At 41.1% G+C, this 20,572-nt stretch overlaps 1 protein-coding gene across 8 annotated transcripts in view; it reads left to right on the forward strand.

Moving 5' to 3' along the window:
• Window positions 1-18,954, forward strand: part of LOC139750797 (double-stranded RNA-specific editase 1-like) — a 31,310-nt gene extending 12,356 nt beyond the window's left edge. For 2 of the 8 annotated variants that reach the window (XM_071665550.1, XM_071665558.1), the window contains exons 4-8: window positions 614-780; window positions 935-1,181; window positions 12,602-12,741; window positions 12,910-13,123; window positions 18,359-18,954. In XM_071665550.1, the coding sequence (XP_071521651.1) occupies window positions 614-780; window positions 935-1,181; window positions 12,602-12,741; window positions 12,910-13,123; window positions 18,359-18,450 (860 nt within the window). In that variant the 3' untranslated portion in view covers window positions 18,451-18,954. The remainder of the gene's footprint in view (window positions 1-613; window positions 781-934; window positions 1,182-12,601; window positions 12,742-12,909; window positions 13,124-18,358) is intronic. The other 6 variants (XM_071665585.1, XM_071665593.1, XM_071665567.1 and 3 more) reach the window with 3 other exon arrangements.
• The last annotated feature ends 1,618 nt before the right edge of the window (window positions 18,955-20,572 follow it).

Raw genomic sequence — 20,572 nt, forward strand, 5'->3', positions numbered from 1 at the left:
AGGAAGAATTGGTTTCTTGTTAAAGGATTTATTTTTTAATTTCTCTCTCATGATATTTATTGGCACTCTTCTTTGTTTTGACAGCGGGCTAGTTTGATGGCCGTGCAAGGTCACCTTTGGTCCCATGTCCTGTTATGTCTCCTCACGACACTAGTTAATTGTGGCACTCCAGAAAAGTCAGTGAAGGATTCTGTTGTAACTCTGTCTTTTTGGCAGTCAAATTTGTATTGATTTGTCCTAAATACAAAAAAGGGATTTACTAGAGGTCCTTGTCTGGCTACCATGCATGAGGCTGGGTGCATACTTAACAGTCGTAGAGACATTTTCAGAGATTTTAATTGAAGAGTGTTGCCCACACTTGTCATGGATGTCTGACTGAGGTGGGAAGTACATCTGGTACTGAATCCTGCTTAGTCATTCCATCAAAATTTGTGATGATCTGGCATGCAAATCTGATCATACTGTGGGGAGATGATTTTTTTGCCTAATGACCTCTTAACTTTGCTTAAAGATCTCAGGTTAGTATTGTATATTATTATGCAAGCTAGGGCAGGCTGGTTTTTCATATCAATGGCAAGTGTGTTGCGACCTTTCAATTAATATGTGGTGGCAGGCGTCAAGGTCAAGAGAAAGAAGGTACCAGGAGCAAAGAATCTTAAGATCCGAAGATATGTGCAGCCAAAGAATGCAGTAATGTGTCTCAATGAACTTCGACCAGGAGTAACATATAACACTGAACAGGAAGGAGGAGTTGGCCAGCCATTCTGTATATCTGTGGAGGTAATTGATTGGATACTGGACAGTTATCAAAGATTTGATTTTTTAAATTTTCAACTTGTGACAAACTGTATACTCTGTAATGGATATGTTGATGAGAGAGATTAGATAGTGCCACATATTTTAAGAACCGTGATATAAGAATTTTTTTTGGCAGGTTGATGGTCAGAAATACCGTGGTTTTGGGTCATCTAAACAGCTAGCAAAGCAAGCATCAGCTGAGGCAGCACTCATTAGCTTCGTAAAGCCACCAGTTACTTCAACTGAAAATGCAGAGGAGGACAAGACCCCTTGGGCCACCCTTGCATCATTTGCTATTTACAAACTATTCAATGATTGGCGTGAGGGTCGAGTTGGCACGTGTCCACCACCTTCACAGGCATATGGCACTGCCCTTCCTCCAGGTAAGAGTATAATGTCTTCCAAAGGCTGTATTGATTTTTAATACATGTCCCCATTTCTGCTTCATGTGATGTTGCTTATAGTCAAGTTTCAGTTCAGGTTATTATTAATGTAGTATTCTGTAGGGTGTTTGCCTTTATCTACATTGTTTGTACTTTTCTAGGAAGAGTACAGGGCTTTGTGTATACCTAGATGGTTTAGTTTGGTAGCATCAGTCTAGCAATAGTGAATCGGAAAAAATGATTACCACAGTACACATATACCTGACCGCTGTGACCACTTTCTTAATATTCTGAATTTGTTTTTCATCCATAGTCCATCTTGTAAATTCGCGGTCTTGCCCCCAATTGATTCAAATGATCACACTCGTAAATGCATTTATTCTAACGGCACCTCCCCCTCCAGCAGTCCCTTCTGAGCATAAATACTGGCACCTGAACAAAGCTGACTTTAATAAATTGTGCAACTTCTTTTTTGACATACTTTGGTTAATTACTGTCTCATACGTGGTGATGCTTCTGTCTCCACTGAATTGAGAAGGTCATTCTTGTGGGAATGGAAGCATTTATCCCCAGAAAATGCCTCTTTCTCTTGACATAAGCAAGGCTTATGGTCCTGATAGCATCCATCCCCGTGTACCAAGTGTATCTCTAAACTTTCATATGTGCTTGCTTGTCTTGTTTGTTGAAAAACTAAAACTTTTCCTTGTCCCTGGAAGCATGCTTTGATACTTCCCATTCCTAAGAAGGGTGACTGTTCTAACCCCTCCTATTGCTTTGACATATACCATTTCCAAAGTCTGCAAGTTCCCTCATTAGCTTACATATCCTAAAACACCTTGAAAATTGCATTATTCTTCTGATCACCAGTAAGGCTTCTGTAAGGTGAGATCCACTGTTGATATTCTGTACTGTCTTAACGTCTGGTCATCATCCCTGAAAGATTTTGAGGAGTCATATGTAGTTGCCACATCTAAGGCTTTTCGCTGGGTGTGACCTTGTGGTCTCGTCTCAGAGCTCCCCTCTTTTGGCTTCCCTCCCTCACTTTCCTCCATGATATCTGGCTTCCTTTCCTGCTGATCGATCTCTCTGGTTGTTGATGGACCATCCTCCCCCCCTTTTCTCCAGCAATGGTGTCCCTCAAGGTTCTGTCCAGTCCCCTACACTTTCTCCCATTTTTCACTCCCTCCTTCCACCTCCAATTTGATATGCTTCTGCTTGTTCCCTTCACCTCTGACGCATATATCCTCTTTGTCAATCTTTCTTCACTCGTTCTCTCTATAAGTCCAAACCTTTTCAAAACACCCTCTTCTGCTCTTTTAACCTCACTTATATTACAACCATATATCTGCAAATTTTTTTTCTAGCACATTCACTCTCATATCCATTCAACATTAGGGCTACTATACCATCAAACATCCCTATCTTTGTGAACATAGTGAACTTGCTTTCATCACGCTTCTGTACTCTTGGGACTTTTCCCACATCTGCTCAGTGGCTTTTCAGCTCTCATAGTTCCTTCTGTTGCCACATTCATTTCCAGGCAATTAAAACCACTCCACTTAAAACGTTTTTTCCACTCAAACTTGCATCCTAACCAACATTTCTCTTAAGTTCATGATAAGCTTATAATGCACATAGACTTTAACCTTTCTTACACAGACCCATCTTCTCTTTATATCCTTCACCTTCATCTCCTCCTTTTCAGGAGTTGATGAAAATCTCCCAAGACAAACTAGTTAATCTGTAGAGTGAAAAAGGAAGAAGCATTATGTAACATTTGTTAATGTTTCACTTAAACAGTGGGTTTTAGGTCATTAGTGTTGTAAGAGATAGGATTTGAGAGTTTTACTGGATTGCGAACTTATATGGAATCTGTTCATATTTGAAAGTAAAATTTTGCACATTATTCAAGCATAATAGAATCGGTGCCTTCCATTGTTGATGAATTCGTACGTAAGTTTAACAAAAAAAGCTGCTTGAAATTTTGAATATTAAGGTTATGAACTTTTGACACCCAGTAACTTACTGGAACTATTGAAATTTTACTTTTTTAATAATGCTTATTTGCTGTTTCATGCTTTAGCAAGGTAGTGCTTGGAAGAGCCAAAAGACAGCAATGTTATTTGCTCTCTTCCAATCTCCAGCTGTTTAGTACAAAGCTTTCTTAACCCTTTAAGAAAGTGCTTTATTTGCATTTACAGGTTATATGAAATGTTTGTTTCTTTCTTCACGCTTCGCACTATTAAAACTTGAATTTGCTACCTCTTGCTTTGGGTGAAGAGTACAGCAGTGTATACTGTCAGTGGCGTCCTGTGCATTCATAACGAATGATAGAATTTTTTCCATTCACTAGTTAGTCTATGTGGAGTTGTCAAGGAGGCATGTCCATGATCTGTACCAGCATGTATAGTAATGAAGCTTTGCAATTCGTACAAGATAATAGGTGAAAATCCTGATTACACAATTGTTTGCATGAAAAATGCAACACAAAATACCGTATATCTCACTGCATATGCTTGATAGTACTTGGAGTACCTCATGTGCCTGGCAGCAGAGCTTTTTGAATAAAAAGACCCTTTGCAGATGGTGAGTTTACTTGGTAATTCACATGTAAGAGTGGTAATTGAGGTGGTGGTGGCATGCACAAAAGTATTAGATTGGGGAGGAACAATAAGGTTTCAGGCGTGGTAGAGGATGTATGGATCTTCTGTTTGCTTCAAAGAATCTGTGACATGTTGAAAGAAAAAATTGTTTGTGTGGCATTACAGGATCTGGAGATGACAATAAGATGATTGGTGTGGGAGGAAAGCTGCTAGCACTTGTGTTTCTATCAAGAAATTAAGGTGTATGTGTCTGAGTTGGTAGAGAGGGTGTGAAGATGGGTAGGGTGTGTATTGTCACCGTGGTTTTTTGAATTGTTTATTGATTGGGTGGTGAGGAAGGTTAGTCCAAGGGTCTTGGAGAGTGGGGGCAAATATGTAGTCTTTTGTGGGTGAGGGGGAACCATTCAGGTGAATCACTTATTTGTTGATGACACTACTGTGTCAGATTTAAGTGAGAAACTGTAGAAGTTGTCTTGAGTTTGGGAGAGTATGTGAAAAGAGAAAGTTAAAAGTAATTGATAAAAGTAAGGTTATTAGGTTGAGTAGTGAAGAGAGACTAGGTAGTTGGGGTCTGAGTTTGAATGGAGAAAACTTAAAAGAAAGTGGTGTGTAAGACCACATTGGATTAGATATAGCACTGAATGTAACGATGGTAGCTGAGTTGATTTTCAAAGTGGGTGAGGGGGCAAACGTTCTGGGAGCATTGAGTAATGTGTGGAGAGGTCACTTTATGGGCAGTAATGGCCGTTTGTTATATCTTAAGTCCTGATGGAGGTGAATGGATGCGAGGCATGGGCTACAGATGAAAATGTACGAAGAGGATAAATGTTGGAGATTAAGTTTGAGGACACTTTATGGTGTGAGGAAGGTTAAGTAAATAATGATGTAGCGAGAGTTTATTTTATATATTATACTTTGTTGCTTTTCTAAGTAAGTATTTCTCACATACATTCTTCAAAGCAAACACCTGATCCCCACATCCTCTACCACTTCTGAAACCACACTGCTCTTCCCCAATCTGATGCTCTGTACATGCCTTCACCATCTCAATCAATACTCTCCCATATAATTTACCAGGAATACTCAAACTATTTTTTTTTTTTTTTTTTTTTTTTTATACTTTGTCGCCGTCTCCCGCGTTTGAGAGGTAGCGCAAGGAAACAGACGAAAGAAATGGGCCCCCCCCCCCCATACACATGTATATACATACGTCCACACACGCAAATATACATACCTACACAGCTTTCCATGGTTTACCCCAGACGCTTCACATGCCCTGCTTCAATCCACTGACAGCACGTCAACCCCGGTATACCACATCGCTCCAATTCACTCTATTCCTTGCCCTCCTTTCACCCTCCTGCATGTTCAGGCCCCGATCACACAAAATCTTTTTCACTCCATCTTTCCACCTCCAATTTGGTCTCCCTCTTCTCCTTGTTCCCTCCACCTCCGACACATATATCCTCTTGGTCAATCTTTCCTCACTCATCCTCTCCATGTGCCCAAACCACTTCAAAACACCCTCTTCTGCTCTCTCAACCACGCTCTTTTTATTTCCACACATCTCTTTTACCCATACGTTACTCACTCGATCAAACCACCTCACACCACACATTGTCCTCAAACATCTCATTTCCAGCACATCCATCCTCCTGCGCACAACTCTATCCATAGCCCACGCCTCGCAACCATACAACATTGTTGGAACCACTATTCCTTCAAACATACCCATTTTTGCTTTCCGAGATAATGTTCTCGACTTCCACACATTCTTCAAGGCCCCCAGGATTTTCGCCCCCTCCCCCACCCTATGATCCACTTCCACTTCCATGGTTCCATCCGCTGCCAGATCCACTCCCAGATATCTAAAACACTTCACTTCCTCCAGTTTTTCTCCATTCAAACTCACCTCCCAGTTGACTTGACCCTCTACCCTACTGTACCTAATAACCTTGCTCTTATTCACATTTACTCTTAACTTTCTTCTTCCACACACTTCCACTCAACAAACTTATACCTCTGTAATTTGAGCACTCACTCTTATCCCCTTTGCCTTTGTACAATGGCACTATGCACGCATTCCGCCAATCCTCCGGCACCTCACCATGAGTCATACACACATTAAATAACCTTACCAACCAGTCAACAATACAGTCACCCCCTTTTTTAATAAATTCCACTGCAATACCATCCAAACCTGCTGCCTTGCCGGCTTTCATCTTCCGCAAAGCTTTTACTACCTCTTCTCTGTTTACCAAATCATTTTCCCTAACCCTCTCACTTTGCACACCACCTCGACCAAAACACCCTATATCTGCCACTCTATCATCAAACACATTCAACAAACCTTGAAAATACTCACTCCATCTCCTTCTCACATCACCACTACTTGTTATCACCTCCCCATTTGTGCCCTTCACTGAAGTTCCCATTTGCTCCCTTGTCTTACGCACTTTATTTACCTCCTTCCAGAACATCTTTTTATTCTCCCTAAAATTTGATATGATAGAGTTGATAGAGATGCTCTGTGGAAGGTATTAAGAATATATGGTGTGGGAGGCACGTTGTTAGAAGCAGTGAAAAGTTTTTATCGAGGATGTAAGGCATGTGTACGTGTAGGAAGAGAGGAAAGTGATTGGTTCTCAGTGAATGTAGGTTTGCGGCAGGGGTGTGTGATGTCTCCATGGTTGTTTAATTTGTTTATGGATGGGGTTGTTAGGGAGGTGAATGCAAGAGTTTTGGAAAGAGGGGCAAGTATGAAGTCTGTTGTGGATGAGAGAGCTTGGGAAGTGAGTCAGTTGTTGTTCGCTGATGATACAGCGCTGGTGGCTGATTCATGTGAGAAACTGCAGAAGCTGGTGACTGAGTTTGGTAAAGTGTGTGAAAGAAGAAAGTTAAGAGTAAATGTGAATAAGAGGAAGGTAATTAGGTACTGTACGGTTGAGGGTCAAGTCAATTAGGAGGTAAGTTTGAATGGAGAAAAACTGGAGGAAGTAAAGTGTTTTAGATATCTGGGAGTGGATCTGGCAGCGGATGGAACCATGGAAGCGGAAGTGGATCATAGGGTGGGGGAGGGGGCAAAAATTCTGGGAGCCTTGAAGAATGTGTGGAAGTTGAGAACATTATCTCGGAAAGCAAAAATGGGTATGTTTGAAGGAATAGTGGTTCCAACAATGTTGTATGGTTGCGAGGCGTGGGCTATGGATAGAGTTGTGCGCAGGAGGATGGATGTGCTGGAAATGAGATGTTTGAGGACAATGTGTGGTTTGAGGTGGTTTGATCAAGTAAGTAACGTAAGGGTAAGAGAGATGTGTGGAAATAAAAAGAGCGTGGTTGAGAGAGCAGAAGAGGGTGTTTTGAAATGGTTTGGGCACATGGAGAGAATGAGTGAGGAAAGGTTGACCAAGAGGATATATGTGTCGGAGGTGGAGGGAACGAGGAGAAGAGGGAGACCAAATTGGAGGTGGAAAGATGGAGTGAAAAAGATTTTGTGTGATCGGGGCCTGAACATGCAGGAGGGTGAAAGGAGGGCAAGGAATAGAGTGAATTGGAGTGATGTGGTATACTGGGGTTGACGTGCTGTCAGTGGATTGAATCAGGGCATGTGAAACGTCTGGGGTAAACCATGGAAAGCTGTGTAGGTATGTATATTTGCGTGTGTGGACGTTTGTATATACATGTGTATGGGGGTGGGTTGGGCCATTTCTCGTCTGTTTCCTTGCGCTACCTCGCAAACGCGGGAGACAGCGACAAAGCAAAAAGAAAAAAAAAAAACTTTGTTGCTCTCTCCCGCGTTAGCGAGGTAGCGCTAGGAAACAGATGAAAGAATGGCCTGACCCACCCACATACACATGTATATACATACCTATACATATCAATGTATACATATATATATATTTTTTTTTTTGCTTTGTCGCTGTCTCCCGCGTTTGCGAGGTAGCGCAAGGAAACAGATGAAAGAAATGGCCCAACCCACCCCCATACACATGTATATACATAGGTCCACACACGCAACTATACATACCTACACAGCTTTCCATGGTTTACCCCAGACGCTTCATGTGCCCTGATTCAATCCACTGACAGCACGTCAACCCCGGTATACCACATCGATCCAATTCACTCTATTCCTTGCCCTCCTTTCACCCTCCTGCATGTTCAGGCCCCGATCACACAAAATCTTTTTCACCCCATCTTTCCACCTCCAATTTGGTCTCCCACTTCTCCTCGTCCCCTCCACCTCCGACACATATATCCTCTTGGTCAATATTTCCTCACTCATTCTCCCCATGTGCCCAAACCATTTCAAAACACCCTCTTCTGCTCTCTCAACCACGCTCTTTTTATTTCCACACACCTCTCTTACCCTTACGTAACTTACTTGATCAAACCACCTCACGCCACACATTGTCCTCAAACATCTCATTGCCAGCACATCCATCCTCCTGCGCACAACTCTATCCATAGCCCACGCCTCGCAACCATACAACATTGTTGGAACCACTATTCCTTCAAACATACCCATTTTTGCTTTCCGAGATAATGTTCTCAACTTCCACACATTCTTCAAGGCTCCCAGAATTTTTGCCCCCTCCCCCACCCTATGATCCACTTCCGCTTCCATGGTTCCATCCGCTGCCAGATCCACTCCCAGATATCTAAAACACTTTACTTCCTCCAGTTTTTCTCCATTCAAACTTACCTCCTAATTGACTTGACCCTCAACCGTACAGTACCTAATTACCTTCCTCTTATTCACATTTACTCTTAACTTTCTTCTTTCACACACTTTACCAAACTCAGTCACCAGCTTCTGCAGTTTCTCACATGAATCAGCCACCAGCGCTGTATCATCAGCGAACAACAACTGACTCACTTCCCAAGCTCTCTCATCCACAACAGACTTCATACTTGCCCCTCTTTCCAAAACTCTTGCATTCACCTCCCTAACAACCCCATCCATAGACAAATTAAACAACCATGGAGACATCACACACCCCTGCTGCAAACCTACATTCACTGAGAACTAATCACTTTCCTCTCTTCCTACACGTACACATGCCTTACATCCTCGATAAAAACTTTTCACTGCTTCTAACAACTTGCCTCCCACACCATATATTCTTAATACCTTCCACAGAGCATCTCTATCAACTCTATCATATGCCTTCTCCAGATCCATAAATGCTACATACAAATCCATTTGCTTTTCTAAGTATTTCTCACATACATTCTTCATAGCAAACACCTGATCCACACATCCTCTACCACTTCTGAAACCACACTGCTCTTCCCCAATCTGATGCTCTGTACATGCCTTCACCCTCTCAATCAATACCCTCCCATATAATTTACCAGGAATATTCAACAAACTTATACCTCTGTAATTTGAGCACTCACTCTTATCCCCTTTGCCTTTGTACAATGGCACTATGCACGCATTCCGCCAATCCTCAGGCACCTCACCATGAGTCATACATACATTAAATAACCTTACTAACCAGTCAATAATACAGTCACCCCCTTTTTTAATAAATTCCACTGCAATACCATCCAAACCTGCTGCCTTGCCGGCTTTCATCTTCCGCAAAGCTTTTACTACCTCTTCTCTGTTTACCAAATCATTATCCCTAACCCTCACACTTTGCACACCACCTCGACCAAAACACCCTATATCTGCCACTCTATGAACAAACCTTCAAAATACTCACTCCATCTCCTTCTCACATCACCACTATTTGTTATCACCTCCCCATTTGCGCCCTTCACTGAAGTTCCCATTTGCTCCCTTGTCTTACGCACTTTATTTACCTCCTTCCAGAACATCTTTTTATTCTCCCTAAAATTTAATGATACTCTCTCACTCCAACTCTCATTTGCCCTCTTGCACCTTTCTCTTGACCTCCTGTCTCTTTCTTTTATACATCTCCCACTCGATTGCATTTTTTCCCTGCAAAAATCATCCAAATGCCTCTCTCTTCACTTTCACTAATAATCTTACTTCATCCCACCACTCACTACTTTTTCTAATCAACCCACCTCCCACTCTTCTCATGCCACAAGCATCTTTTGCGCGATCCATCACTGATTCCCTAAATACATCCCATTCCTCCCCCACTCCCCTTACTTCCATTTGTATGTAGCATTTATGGATCTGGAGAAGGCATATGATAGAGTTGATAGAGATGCTCCGTGGAAGGTATTAAGAATATATGGTGTGGGAGGCAAGTTGTTAGAAGCAGTGAAAAGTTTTTATCGAGGATGTAAGGCATTGTATGTGTAGAAAGAGAGGAAAGTGATTGGTTCTCAGTGAATGTAGGTTTGCGGCAGGGGTGTGTGATGTCTCCATGGTTGTTTAATTTGTTTATGGATGGGGTTGTTAGGGAGGTGAATGCAAGAGTTTTGGAAGGAGGGGCAAGTATGAAGTCTGTTGGGGATGAGAGAGCTTGGGAAGTGAGTCAGTTGTTGTTCGCTGATGATACAGCGCTGGTGGCTGATTCATGTGAGAAACTGCAGAAGCTGGTGACTGAGTTTGGTAAAGTGTGTGAAAGAAGAAAGTTAAGAGTAAATGTGAATAAGAGGAAGGTTATTAGGTACAGTAGGGTTGAGGGTCAAGTCAATTGGGAGGTGAGTTTGAGTGGAGAAAAACTGGAGGAAGTAAAGTGTTTTAGATATCTGGGAGTGGATCTGGCAGCGGATGGAACCATGGAAGCGGAAGTGGATCATAGGGTGGGGGAGGGGGCGAAAATCATGGGAGCCTTGAAAAATGTGTGGAAGTCGAGAACATTATCTCGGAAAGCAAAAATGGGTATGTTTAAAGGAATAGTGGTTCCAACAATGTTGTATGGTTGCGAGGCGTGGGCTATGGATAGAGTTGTGCGCAGGAGGATGGATGTGCTGGAAATGATATGTTTGAGGACAATGTGTGGTGTGAGGTGGTTTGATCGAGTAAGTAACGTAAGGGTAAGAGAGATGTGTGGAAATAAAAAGAGCGTTGTTGAGAGAGCAGAAGAGGGTGTTTTGAAATGGTTTGGGCACATGGAGAGAATGAGCGAGGAAAGATTGACCAAGAGGATATATGTGTCAGAGGTGGAGGGAACGAGGAGAAGTGGGAGACCAAATTGGAGGTGGAAAGATGGAGTGAAAAAGATTTTGAGTGATCGGGGCCTGAACATGCAGGAGGGTGAAAGGCGGGCAAGGAATAGAGTGAATTGGATCGATGTGGTATACCGGGGTTGACGTGCTGTCAGTGGATTGAATCAGGGCATGTGAAGCGTCTGGGGTAAACCATGGAAAGCTGTGTAGGTATGTATATTTGCTTGTGTGGACGTATGTATATACATGTTTATGGGGGTGGGTTGGGCCATTTCTTTCGTCTGTTTCCTTGTGCTACCTCGCAAACGCGGGAGACAGCGGCAAAGCAAAAAGAAAAATATATATATATATATATATATATTTTTTTTTTTTTTTTTTTTTTTTTTTTTCATACTATTCGCTATTTCCCGCGATAGCGAGGTAGCGTTAAGAACAGAGGACTGGGCCTTTGAGGGAATATCCTCACCTGGCCCTCTTCTCTGTTCCTTCTTTTGGAAAAAAAAAAAAAACGAGAGGGGAGGATTTCCAGCCCCCCGCTCCCTTCCCTTTTAGTCGCCTTCTACGACACGCAGGGAATACGTGGGAAGTATTCTTTCTCCCCTATCCCCAGGGAATTATATATATATATATATATATATATATATATATATATATATATATATATATATATATATATGTCTGTGTGTGCATATATATGTATACATTGAGATGTATAGGTATGTATATTTGCGTGTGTGGATGTGTATGTATGTACGTGTATGTGGGTGGGTTGGGCCATTCGTTCGTCTGTTTCCTTGCTGTACCTCGCTAACGCGGGAGACAGCGACAAAGCAAAATGATAAATAAATAGATATCTCTTTTTACACCAGGGTTTCCCAATCACCAGTCCTTTTTCAGCACATAAATCTACAAGCTCTTCATTTCCATTTACAACACTGAACACCCCATGTTCACCAATTATTTCCTCAACTGCCACATTACTCGCCATTGCATTCAAATCACCCATCACTGTAACCTGGTCTTGTGCATCAAAGCTACTAACACACTCACCCAGCTGCTCCCAAATCATGGAAATGATATGGTTGAAAGCAGAAGAAGCTGGAATGATTCGGACAGAAGAGAATGGGTGAGGAGAGGCCGACAAGAGGATATGTTAAGTGGAGGGGACAAAAAGGCAGAGAGGGAATGGGAAATTGAAGGATGTAATGGAATGGATTTTGAGTGCTTAGGGTCTGAAAATGTAAAAGGGTGAAAGGCATGCACTAGGTAGAGTGAATTGAAGTGATGTGGTATACATGGGATGATGTGCTGTCAGTGGACTGAACCAGGGCATAAGGAGAAGGGGAAATCTAAGGTCTGTTGTGCATGGTTGTAGATAGTGGATAGAGGTTTTGGTGTGCTACACGTGATTACTTGAGAAAAAGTGTGGGAAAATGAGGTCTTTCTTCAGTGTGTTCTTTGCACTACCTTGCTAGTGGGAAATTGTGAACTAGTTTAAAAAAAAGAATAAAGTTTCATGTAGTTGCATTGTATATCATTGTACTAGTTCTAGTGAATCATAATAATTTTTTTATATAATGTCCTAGAATGCATTGCAGACACAGGTCATTGGATATTAGGACTGCCACAGCAAGGTCTTCTGGAACTTCTTTAGCTGAAGTACTAGTTGTATCTGATTGCTCATGTTATCATAGGAACTAGTTGCTTTTCACATTACAGGATTCCAAGCATTCTTAAATCAGAATATGGGAGCTAATTCAGCTGTCAAGGAAGAGCCTCCTCAGGCAACAGCATTTACTGAAGCAATCACTGCTCACCTGGGAGGCCGTACAACCATTGCTCCTGTCGCAGATGGAAAGGTTGGACTGGGGGTTTTCATGGAGTTCATGAGTGAATATAATTGTGATTAAGTTAAACCATTGTTTGGACATAAGCTGGATATGATATAGTATCAGGGAATGCGATGGATTTTGCCTAAATTGGGAGCACCAGTTTTTAGATTTTTTTTTTTTTTTTTTTTATTCCAGCAAGAGGCAAATTCGTCTTTACCGGCAACAGATCCTGTTAAAGTGCCAAATCCTGCCAAACAGGTTCCTGAAAATGCTGCCAACATGCATCCTGTTATGGTTCTGCATCAGATGAAGCCTGGCCTGCAGTACAATGTTAATCAGACTTCACATGAAAGCAAGCCATTCTTTACTGTGTCTGTCGAACTTGATGGAAAGGAGTTTACTGGGGAGGGTAAGTTTTTTTCTTTTTTTGTTTGATGACTCTTTATCAGCATAGTTTTTGGAAAGCAGTTTTTGGATGCAAATTATTTTTGTTATTAGGATAGTGTAGAAAATATGGTTATGCTCGTAATTTTTGTTACAAGTGTGAAAGTGTTGCTGAGGGAAATGAGTGGCACTTGGAGAGATATACATAGAATGAGAGGTTTCACCATAGACCTATGGCATTTAACCATGGTATTGCTTCCCCATCCTGAGATTCTCCTCAGGTCCACGCTGAGAGAGGAGTTTGTTTATTGCAAGAAAGTGAATGATGGTAGAGAAAGTGAGGAGTGTGTAAAGTGCAGTCATCAGGACAAGTGATTGATGGTTAAAACACACATGGTTAAAACATGAGATGGTGTTTTTAGGGTGTGGGAAATAGGAAATAGGACTTGACTTACAGTGCTCTAGGTAAGATTAGAAAGAGAAGTTTCTCCATCAGTAGCTACTCTTAATGGATTGGTTTGAGAACTCTACAGCAGAGAACAGAAAGGTGGGAAAAAACATCAGTTTGTTAAGCAAAGGCTTGTGCTGTATCCTGTCATATGCTTTATTAGTGCAAGGGGCAATGGCAAAAATTACACCGAAATCCTAAAGAGGAGGAGCATCAGAGGTGTCACATAGGGCATGAGTTCTCTGGGGGACTTCCTACAGTGAAGAGAGAGGTGATGGGATTCCAAGGAGTTAGTCACAGGTAGAAGTGAGAGCAATAGGGCAGCATTTAGAATGGTTAGAACAGTTGTCTCAAAGGAATAGGTTAGATCAAGATATGCTTCTAGTGAGCTAGTCTTGGTTATTAGAAAGTATGTACGCTAACTTAGATGCTTAATTCCTTAGGAATTGTGGGAAGCAAGGGGCCACATGCCTTACCTTTGGGAGCTGGGAAAGTACTCAAGACCCTGTGCAAAAAGATTGGATGGCATGGGTTTAGTAGTGGAAGTAGGAAATGAGGGGAGGAACTAAATGAATTGTTCGAAGTTAATTAGGAGGTAAATGATTTGACAAAAGGAGTGGATGTATCATTTATACAGTTAGCAGTAGATTGATTAGTTTGAAAGAGAGGAGGAAAAGTTGCATTACAAAGGGTACTGCATGTGTTATCAGACATTACTGTTGATGACCTTTCTTTGCTGTTATGCATTGCTTATGTATCTTCCTTCACTAGGAAATAGAGTTAAGAGTTCTTTCAGTGTTAATGAATTCCAACTTAGTTATTTAATTTTTCTTTTTTACATCAAGCATTTTCAGTTATATCTGCCTTGATGTAGATTTCATCATATCACTCATCATGCTTCTGTCATGTCGATGTGCTCCTTGAATGTAGCACTCGCATTTTCTTTAACCCATTGGCTGTACAATGGAAAACGCTTCTGAAAATTCAATTTTCCAGCAAAATATGGAAATAGTAATTGGTCTGTTTACTACTATTTCTTTCTTAAAGAAGACCAAAAAGCTCTCTCTCTCAGGTTCTGTTATTTATTAAACCATCTGATTGTTAGGGGAAGAAAAATGAAAATAAGCACCCATGGATGATGCCTGCAGAAAAACATAGTAAAGTTTGACATTTCTCACTTTTGATGATTGATTATTAAAGAGCATGATAAAAGTAAAGTGCTGGATTGAAAGGAACACTTAAGCAGCATGATGTTCCCAGCTCTTGAGTGAAGAAAGATTGACAAGGAGGATGTGTGTCAGGGTGGGGGAACAAGGGGAAGTGGGAGACCAAATTAGAGGTGGAGGAATGGAGTGAAAAAGATTTTGAGCAGTTGGGGCCTGAAGATACATGAGGGTGAGAGGCATGCAAGGAAAAGAGTGAATTGGAATGATATGGTATACTAGGGTTGACATGTTGTTAATGGACTGAACTAGGGCATGTGAAACGTTTTAAGGTAACCCATGGAAAGGTGTGTGGGGCCTGGATGTGGATAGGGAACTGTGGTTTTGATGCATTACACATGACAGCTAGAGACTGAGTAGCCTCTCAGGAAATAACAGAGAGGCCACGAATGTGGCCTCTCTTTGTTATTTCCTTATGCTTCCTTGCCGAAACGGGGTAGTGATGCTGTTTCCTGTGGGGTGGGATAGCACCAGGAATGGATGAAGGCAAGCATGAATATTTACATGTATATATGTACATGTCTGTATATGTATGTATACATGCATGTATGGGTGTTTGTGTATGAGTGAATAGGCCATTCTTCGTATGTTTCCTGGCACTACATCGCTGATGCTGGAAACCCCAATTAAGCATGATAATGATAGTAATAGATATTTTTTTCATACATATTTGCCATTTCCTGCATTAGCAAGGAGCTTTAAGAACAAAGGATCAAGCCTTAGAAGGAATATCTTTCTCAGTTCCTTCTTTTGGAAAATTAATTTATTTGATAGCCATTTTCCGTGTCATTGAGGTAGCACCAGGAAACAATGAACGACCCATCCACTTGTATGTACATACATGTATGTATCAGTGTATACATACATATATATACATGTATACACATATACATACTCATACTTGCTTGCCTTCATCCATTCCCAGCACCACCTTGCCACACAGGAAATGGCATTCCACCCCATGTCAGTGAGTGAGGCAGTGCCAGGAAAACACATGAAAAGCCACATTCACAGTCTATATCTCTTGTGTAATACACCGAAACCACAGCTCCCTATCCACATCCAGGCTCCGCACACCTTTACATGGTTTACCCCAGATGTTTCACATGCCCTGGTTTAGTCCATTGACAGCATGTTGATCCTGGTATACCACATAGTTCCAATTTATTCCTAGCATGCCTCTCACCCTCCTGCATGATCAGTCTCCAATTGCTCGAAATCTTTCACTTCATTGTTCCACCTCCAATTTGGTCTCCTGCTTCTTCCGTCTACCCGACACGTATATGCTCTTTGTCAACCTTTCCTCAATCATTCTCTTCTTATGTCCAAACCATTTCAACATGCCCTTTTCTGCTTTCACAACAATGCACTTTTTTTTTTTTTACCACACATCTCGTACCTCTTCATTACTTTATCAAACCATCTCTCGCCACATATTGTCCTCAAACATTTCATTTCCAAAACATCCACCGTCCTCTGTACCCCATGTCTTGCAACCATATGTTATTGTTGGAACTACTGTACCTTCAAACACCCATTTTTGGTAAATTTAATATTTGGGGAGAGAGAAGAACAGAGTAGGTCTTTGGGTACCTAATAGATACTGAGGGTTAATGGTGTATGTATAAAAGTGAAGAAGGAATTAAGGGACATCATAGTCCTTTCAAACCTGATCTATGCAGCCAAAACATGGACGTGGAATGAGTCAGAGGTAAGAAACCAGGGTGTAGAAATGAGCCCTTTCTGAGGAGCATGTGATACGACTAGATAAGGAAAGAAATGATGAGGTTGGAGAGATGTCGTATGGCAGGGAATGAATTATAGTGGTAGTTTGTTTGAAACAATACTTTGAGGTGTTTTGGGCATGTGGTAAGAATGCAAGGTAGAGTTTACAAGGTTGGTGTGAGAGGTAGACCACTTGTGACAGGGAAATAGTGGACGAGTACTGGAGTGAGTGAAATAGTGAAAGAATGGATGGTGTATGTATGTGAGGGAGGCATGCAAGTACAGGGATAAATGGTGAGACTTTTGGTATGGCCACCCCTTTAATGAATGTTCCCAGGGGGTATGGGTGTTGGATATATAAATAGGTTGTGGATAGTGGGGCTTTGATTGTGTGTTTCATAATAGGTTATGGATGGGGCTGTGGTTTTGATGCGTTACACTGATGGCTAGATAATGATCGAGTCAGTGAGGCCTTTTCTGTTTCTCTTCCTACCTTGCTTAATACTGGAATTCTGGAACACTAATTGATTCCTTACATGGCTAATGAGGATCTCTGCTGCCTCCCAGGCTTGCCTTTCATCAGTTCAGCAGTCCCTCATAAATATGGAGGAAGATTTTTTTTTAGTGTAGTGCAGAAATATGAGATGATTTTGATTTTTGTTGTATGGTTAAGGGCATTACATATTATCCCTCTGGATATGGGAGAAAGAATACTGACAATGTATCTCATTAATGTTGTAGAAGGTAACTAAAAAGGGTTGGAGTGGGGCCTGAAATCTTACCCTGTTGTACATTATGAATGAGGATCTCTGCAGCCTGCCAGGCTTGCCTTTCATCAGTTCAGCAGTCCCACATAAATATGGAAGAAATTTTTTAAGTAATGTGTAGTGTAGAAATATGAGAAGTTTTTTGTATGGTCAAGGGCATTATGTATTATCCCTCCAGATATGAGAAAGCATTTTGACAATGTATCTCGTTAATGTTGTAGAAGGTGACTAAGAAGGGTTGGATAGGTGCCTGAAATCTTGCCCTATTGTATTAATTAACTAAAGAAGTATTAGAGAAGAGTCAAATGAGGATCTTTTTCCTCTAGGGCTTAGTCCAGTTTTGAAACCTACATCACTCGTGGAAATTGCTTATCATGAATGTTCGTAAGACCTTCCTCAAAGCATCTCTATCAACCCTCTCATATGCTTTCTCATGACCCATAAATGCCACATATAAATTAATCCATTTTTCTGTATTTCTCGTTCTTCAAAGCTAACACCTGATCCACTCATCCTCTACCATTTCTGGAATCGGTGCTCCTCCCAGTCTGATGCTTGTTCATGCCTTCAGACTCATTCAGTACGCTCCCATACAACTTAGCAGATATGATCAACAAACCTTTACCTTTGTAGTTTGGACACACTTTTTTCCCTTGCCTTTATACAGTGGCACTATATGTGCATGCTACTAATTCTCAGGCACCTTATCATATCCATATGCGCTCATTGAAAATCCTTACAAACCAGTCAACAAGTCACACCTCTTTCTTGATATAATTCAGCTGCAGTGCCACTTATGTTCCTCATGGCTTCCACCACTTCTCTCACCAAATAACTGTCTATGACTTCACATACCACTCCAACCTAAACACCCTATATCTGCCACTCTCATCAGTGATATATGGAATTTGTACCCTAACATACATATGGGAGATGCAAAGATCATGAGTGAAAAATGAGGATTGCATCAGTTTTAAGGGGACCTAAACAGGACACACAGCTAGTTAAGTGATAACAGAAATTTATGGTTTAGGGTGTTAAATGATTAGATGTAATTGTTCATTGGTATTGATATTTGAAACATTTTGATATTCCAGGACCGAATGTGAAGAAAGCAAAATTCTTCTTGGCCAAGGAAGCAATCCAAGGATTGTATGGTATAGAGTCTACTTTTCAGACACCTGCCTAATTTGATAACATAAAAGGACAACCCCTGCAGTTTTTATGTAGATGACATTGACCAACATTTCTGAAGTGATCTCCACAAGTCACCTGTATCTTTTAGTGTCCCATACACATGCATTTGCTAGCTAGCAATTAACAACCTTACCACAAGGTAGTTTTTTCTTTTCTTCAGTTTGGCATTATCAAACTAATGGTAAGCATAAAAGGCATCCATTTATATTGTATTTGGTGTGATAGGTGTAATATGTTTAATACTTGAAATAATGTTATGGATATGTAGAAATACAGGTAGCATGCTAATTAGTGTTATCTTGGAATTGTGGATGTATTCTAGGTTAAAAGTATGGTTTGTACCTTGAGACTATCATTATTCATATTCCTGTTTAGTTTTATTAATTTTTAGTTTTTAAATTCTGGAATGCCAGTTTTTATAATTGAATATTATGCATTGTAGTTTGTCAAGTAACAAAGTATTAAATGCTTCAGAAGTATAAAATCTAAACATGTAGTTGGGTTTCATTTTCCGTTACCATTGATTATTAGGAAATATAATACTTGGGTTTTCTTAATGGTGAGACACTCGACTCCCAACGACCTATATATATATATATATATGGGGAAATTGTAAACTTACCTCGTCAAACTCGATGGGTTACAAAAAATGGTGCAGAAAAGATCATGCAAAATACTACAACTTTGAGACCATAGATTCCTCTTCCCCACGAGGCAGTTTATTACTAGCTGCATTGAACACATCTAGGCTAGAGCAGACAGCTAGAACAGCATGGGATCCCTAGCATTGTGAACTCATAGCTATTTTTGCAGGTATTGAACCCCTTTTCTCTTATAAGAAAGAAATTTGTCTATTTGATGCATGTTCCCTCTGGGAACTCACATCAAGGGATGGCCATGGCAAAAGTCTCCACTTATCCCTGTCCTTACGTGAGGAATGGGATATATTTAGGAAACCAGTGGTGGCATGAGAAAGGTGGGAGGTGGGCTGATTAGAAGGGGTAGCGAGTGGTGGGAGAACAGGTAGTGAAGTTAAATTTTTTGAAGATTTGTTGTGTGTTTGAGTGACAGATGTAGTGTGTTATGGTGGTAGTGGTATGTAAAGTGAGAGTTAGGAAGAGTGGTTTGGTGAAGAGAGAAGAGGTGGTGAAAGCCTTGCGGAAGATGAAATCCGGCGAGGTGGCGGGTTTGGATGGTATTGCAGTTGAATTTCTTAAGAACGTGGGTGACTGTGTTGGTTGGTATGTATGTATGTAAATGCAAGTTCTGGAGGGGCGAGTATGCAATATTTTGGGGGGGATGAGAGGGCATGGGAATCGAATCTTGTTTGCCGATAATAGTACAGGTGGTTGATTCGAGTGAGAAACTGCAGAAGTTGCGATTTGGTTTGGAAGAGTGAAAGTTGAGTAAATGTTACGAGCAAGGTTATTAGGTTCAACAGGTTGAGGGACAGGTTAATTGGGATTTGAATTTGAATGGCGAAAAATTGGAGGAGTGAAATGTTTTAGATCTAAGAGTGAAGCTAGAAGTGAGTCGGGGAGGGGGCAAAGGTTACGAGAGCGATGAAGAATGTGTGGAAAGGGAACGTTATCCAATGGCGAAAATGGGTAGTCTAACAATATCAAAGGGGTGCGAGGCATGGGGTTGTTCGGAGGAGGGTCGATGTGTTGGAAAAGGAATGATGAGGACAATGTGGTGCAAGGTGGCTTGATTAAGCAAAGAAAGGACAAGAGGTTTGATAAGTGTAGTCGAGAGAGCAGAATAGGGTGTGTTGAAAGGTTTTGGAAAGAATGACAGGATATATGTGTCAGGTGAAGAGAACAAGAAGAGGAAGATCAAATTGGAGGTGGAAGAATGTAGTTAGATTTTTTTTTTTTTTTTTTTTTTTGAGCGATCGGCGCCTGCAGTAGGGTGAAAGGCGCACAAGGAATAGTGAATTGGAACGATGTGTTACACCGTGGTCGATGTGCTGTCAGTGGACAGAACCAGGGATTATGAAAAGTTGGGTATACCATGAAAAGGTTGAAATATGTTGATTGGGAGCTGTGGTTTCGGTGTATTCCAGATGAACAAATGTGGCATTTTGTCTATATTTTTCCGGGTAGTGATGCTGT

The sequence above is a fragment of the Panulirus ornatus genome, chromosome 1, assembly GCF_036320965.1.
Source record: "Panulirus ornatus isolate Po-2019 chromosome 1, ASM3632096v1, whole genome shotgun sequence".
Classification (NCBI taxonomy): domain Eukaryota; kingdom Metazoa; phylum Arthropoda; class Malacostraca; order Decapoda; family Palinuridae; genus Panulirus; species Panulirus ornatus.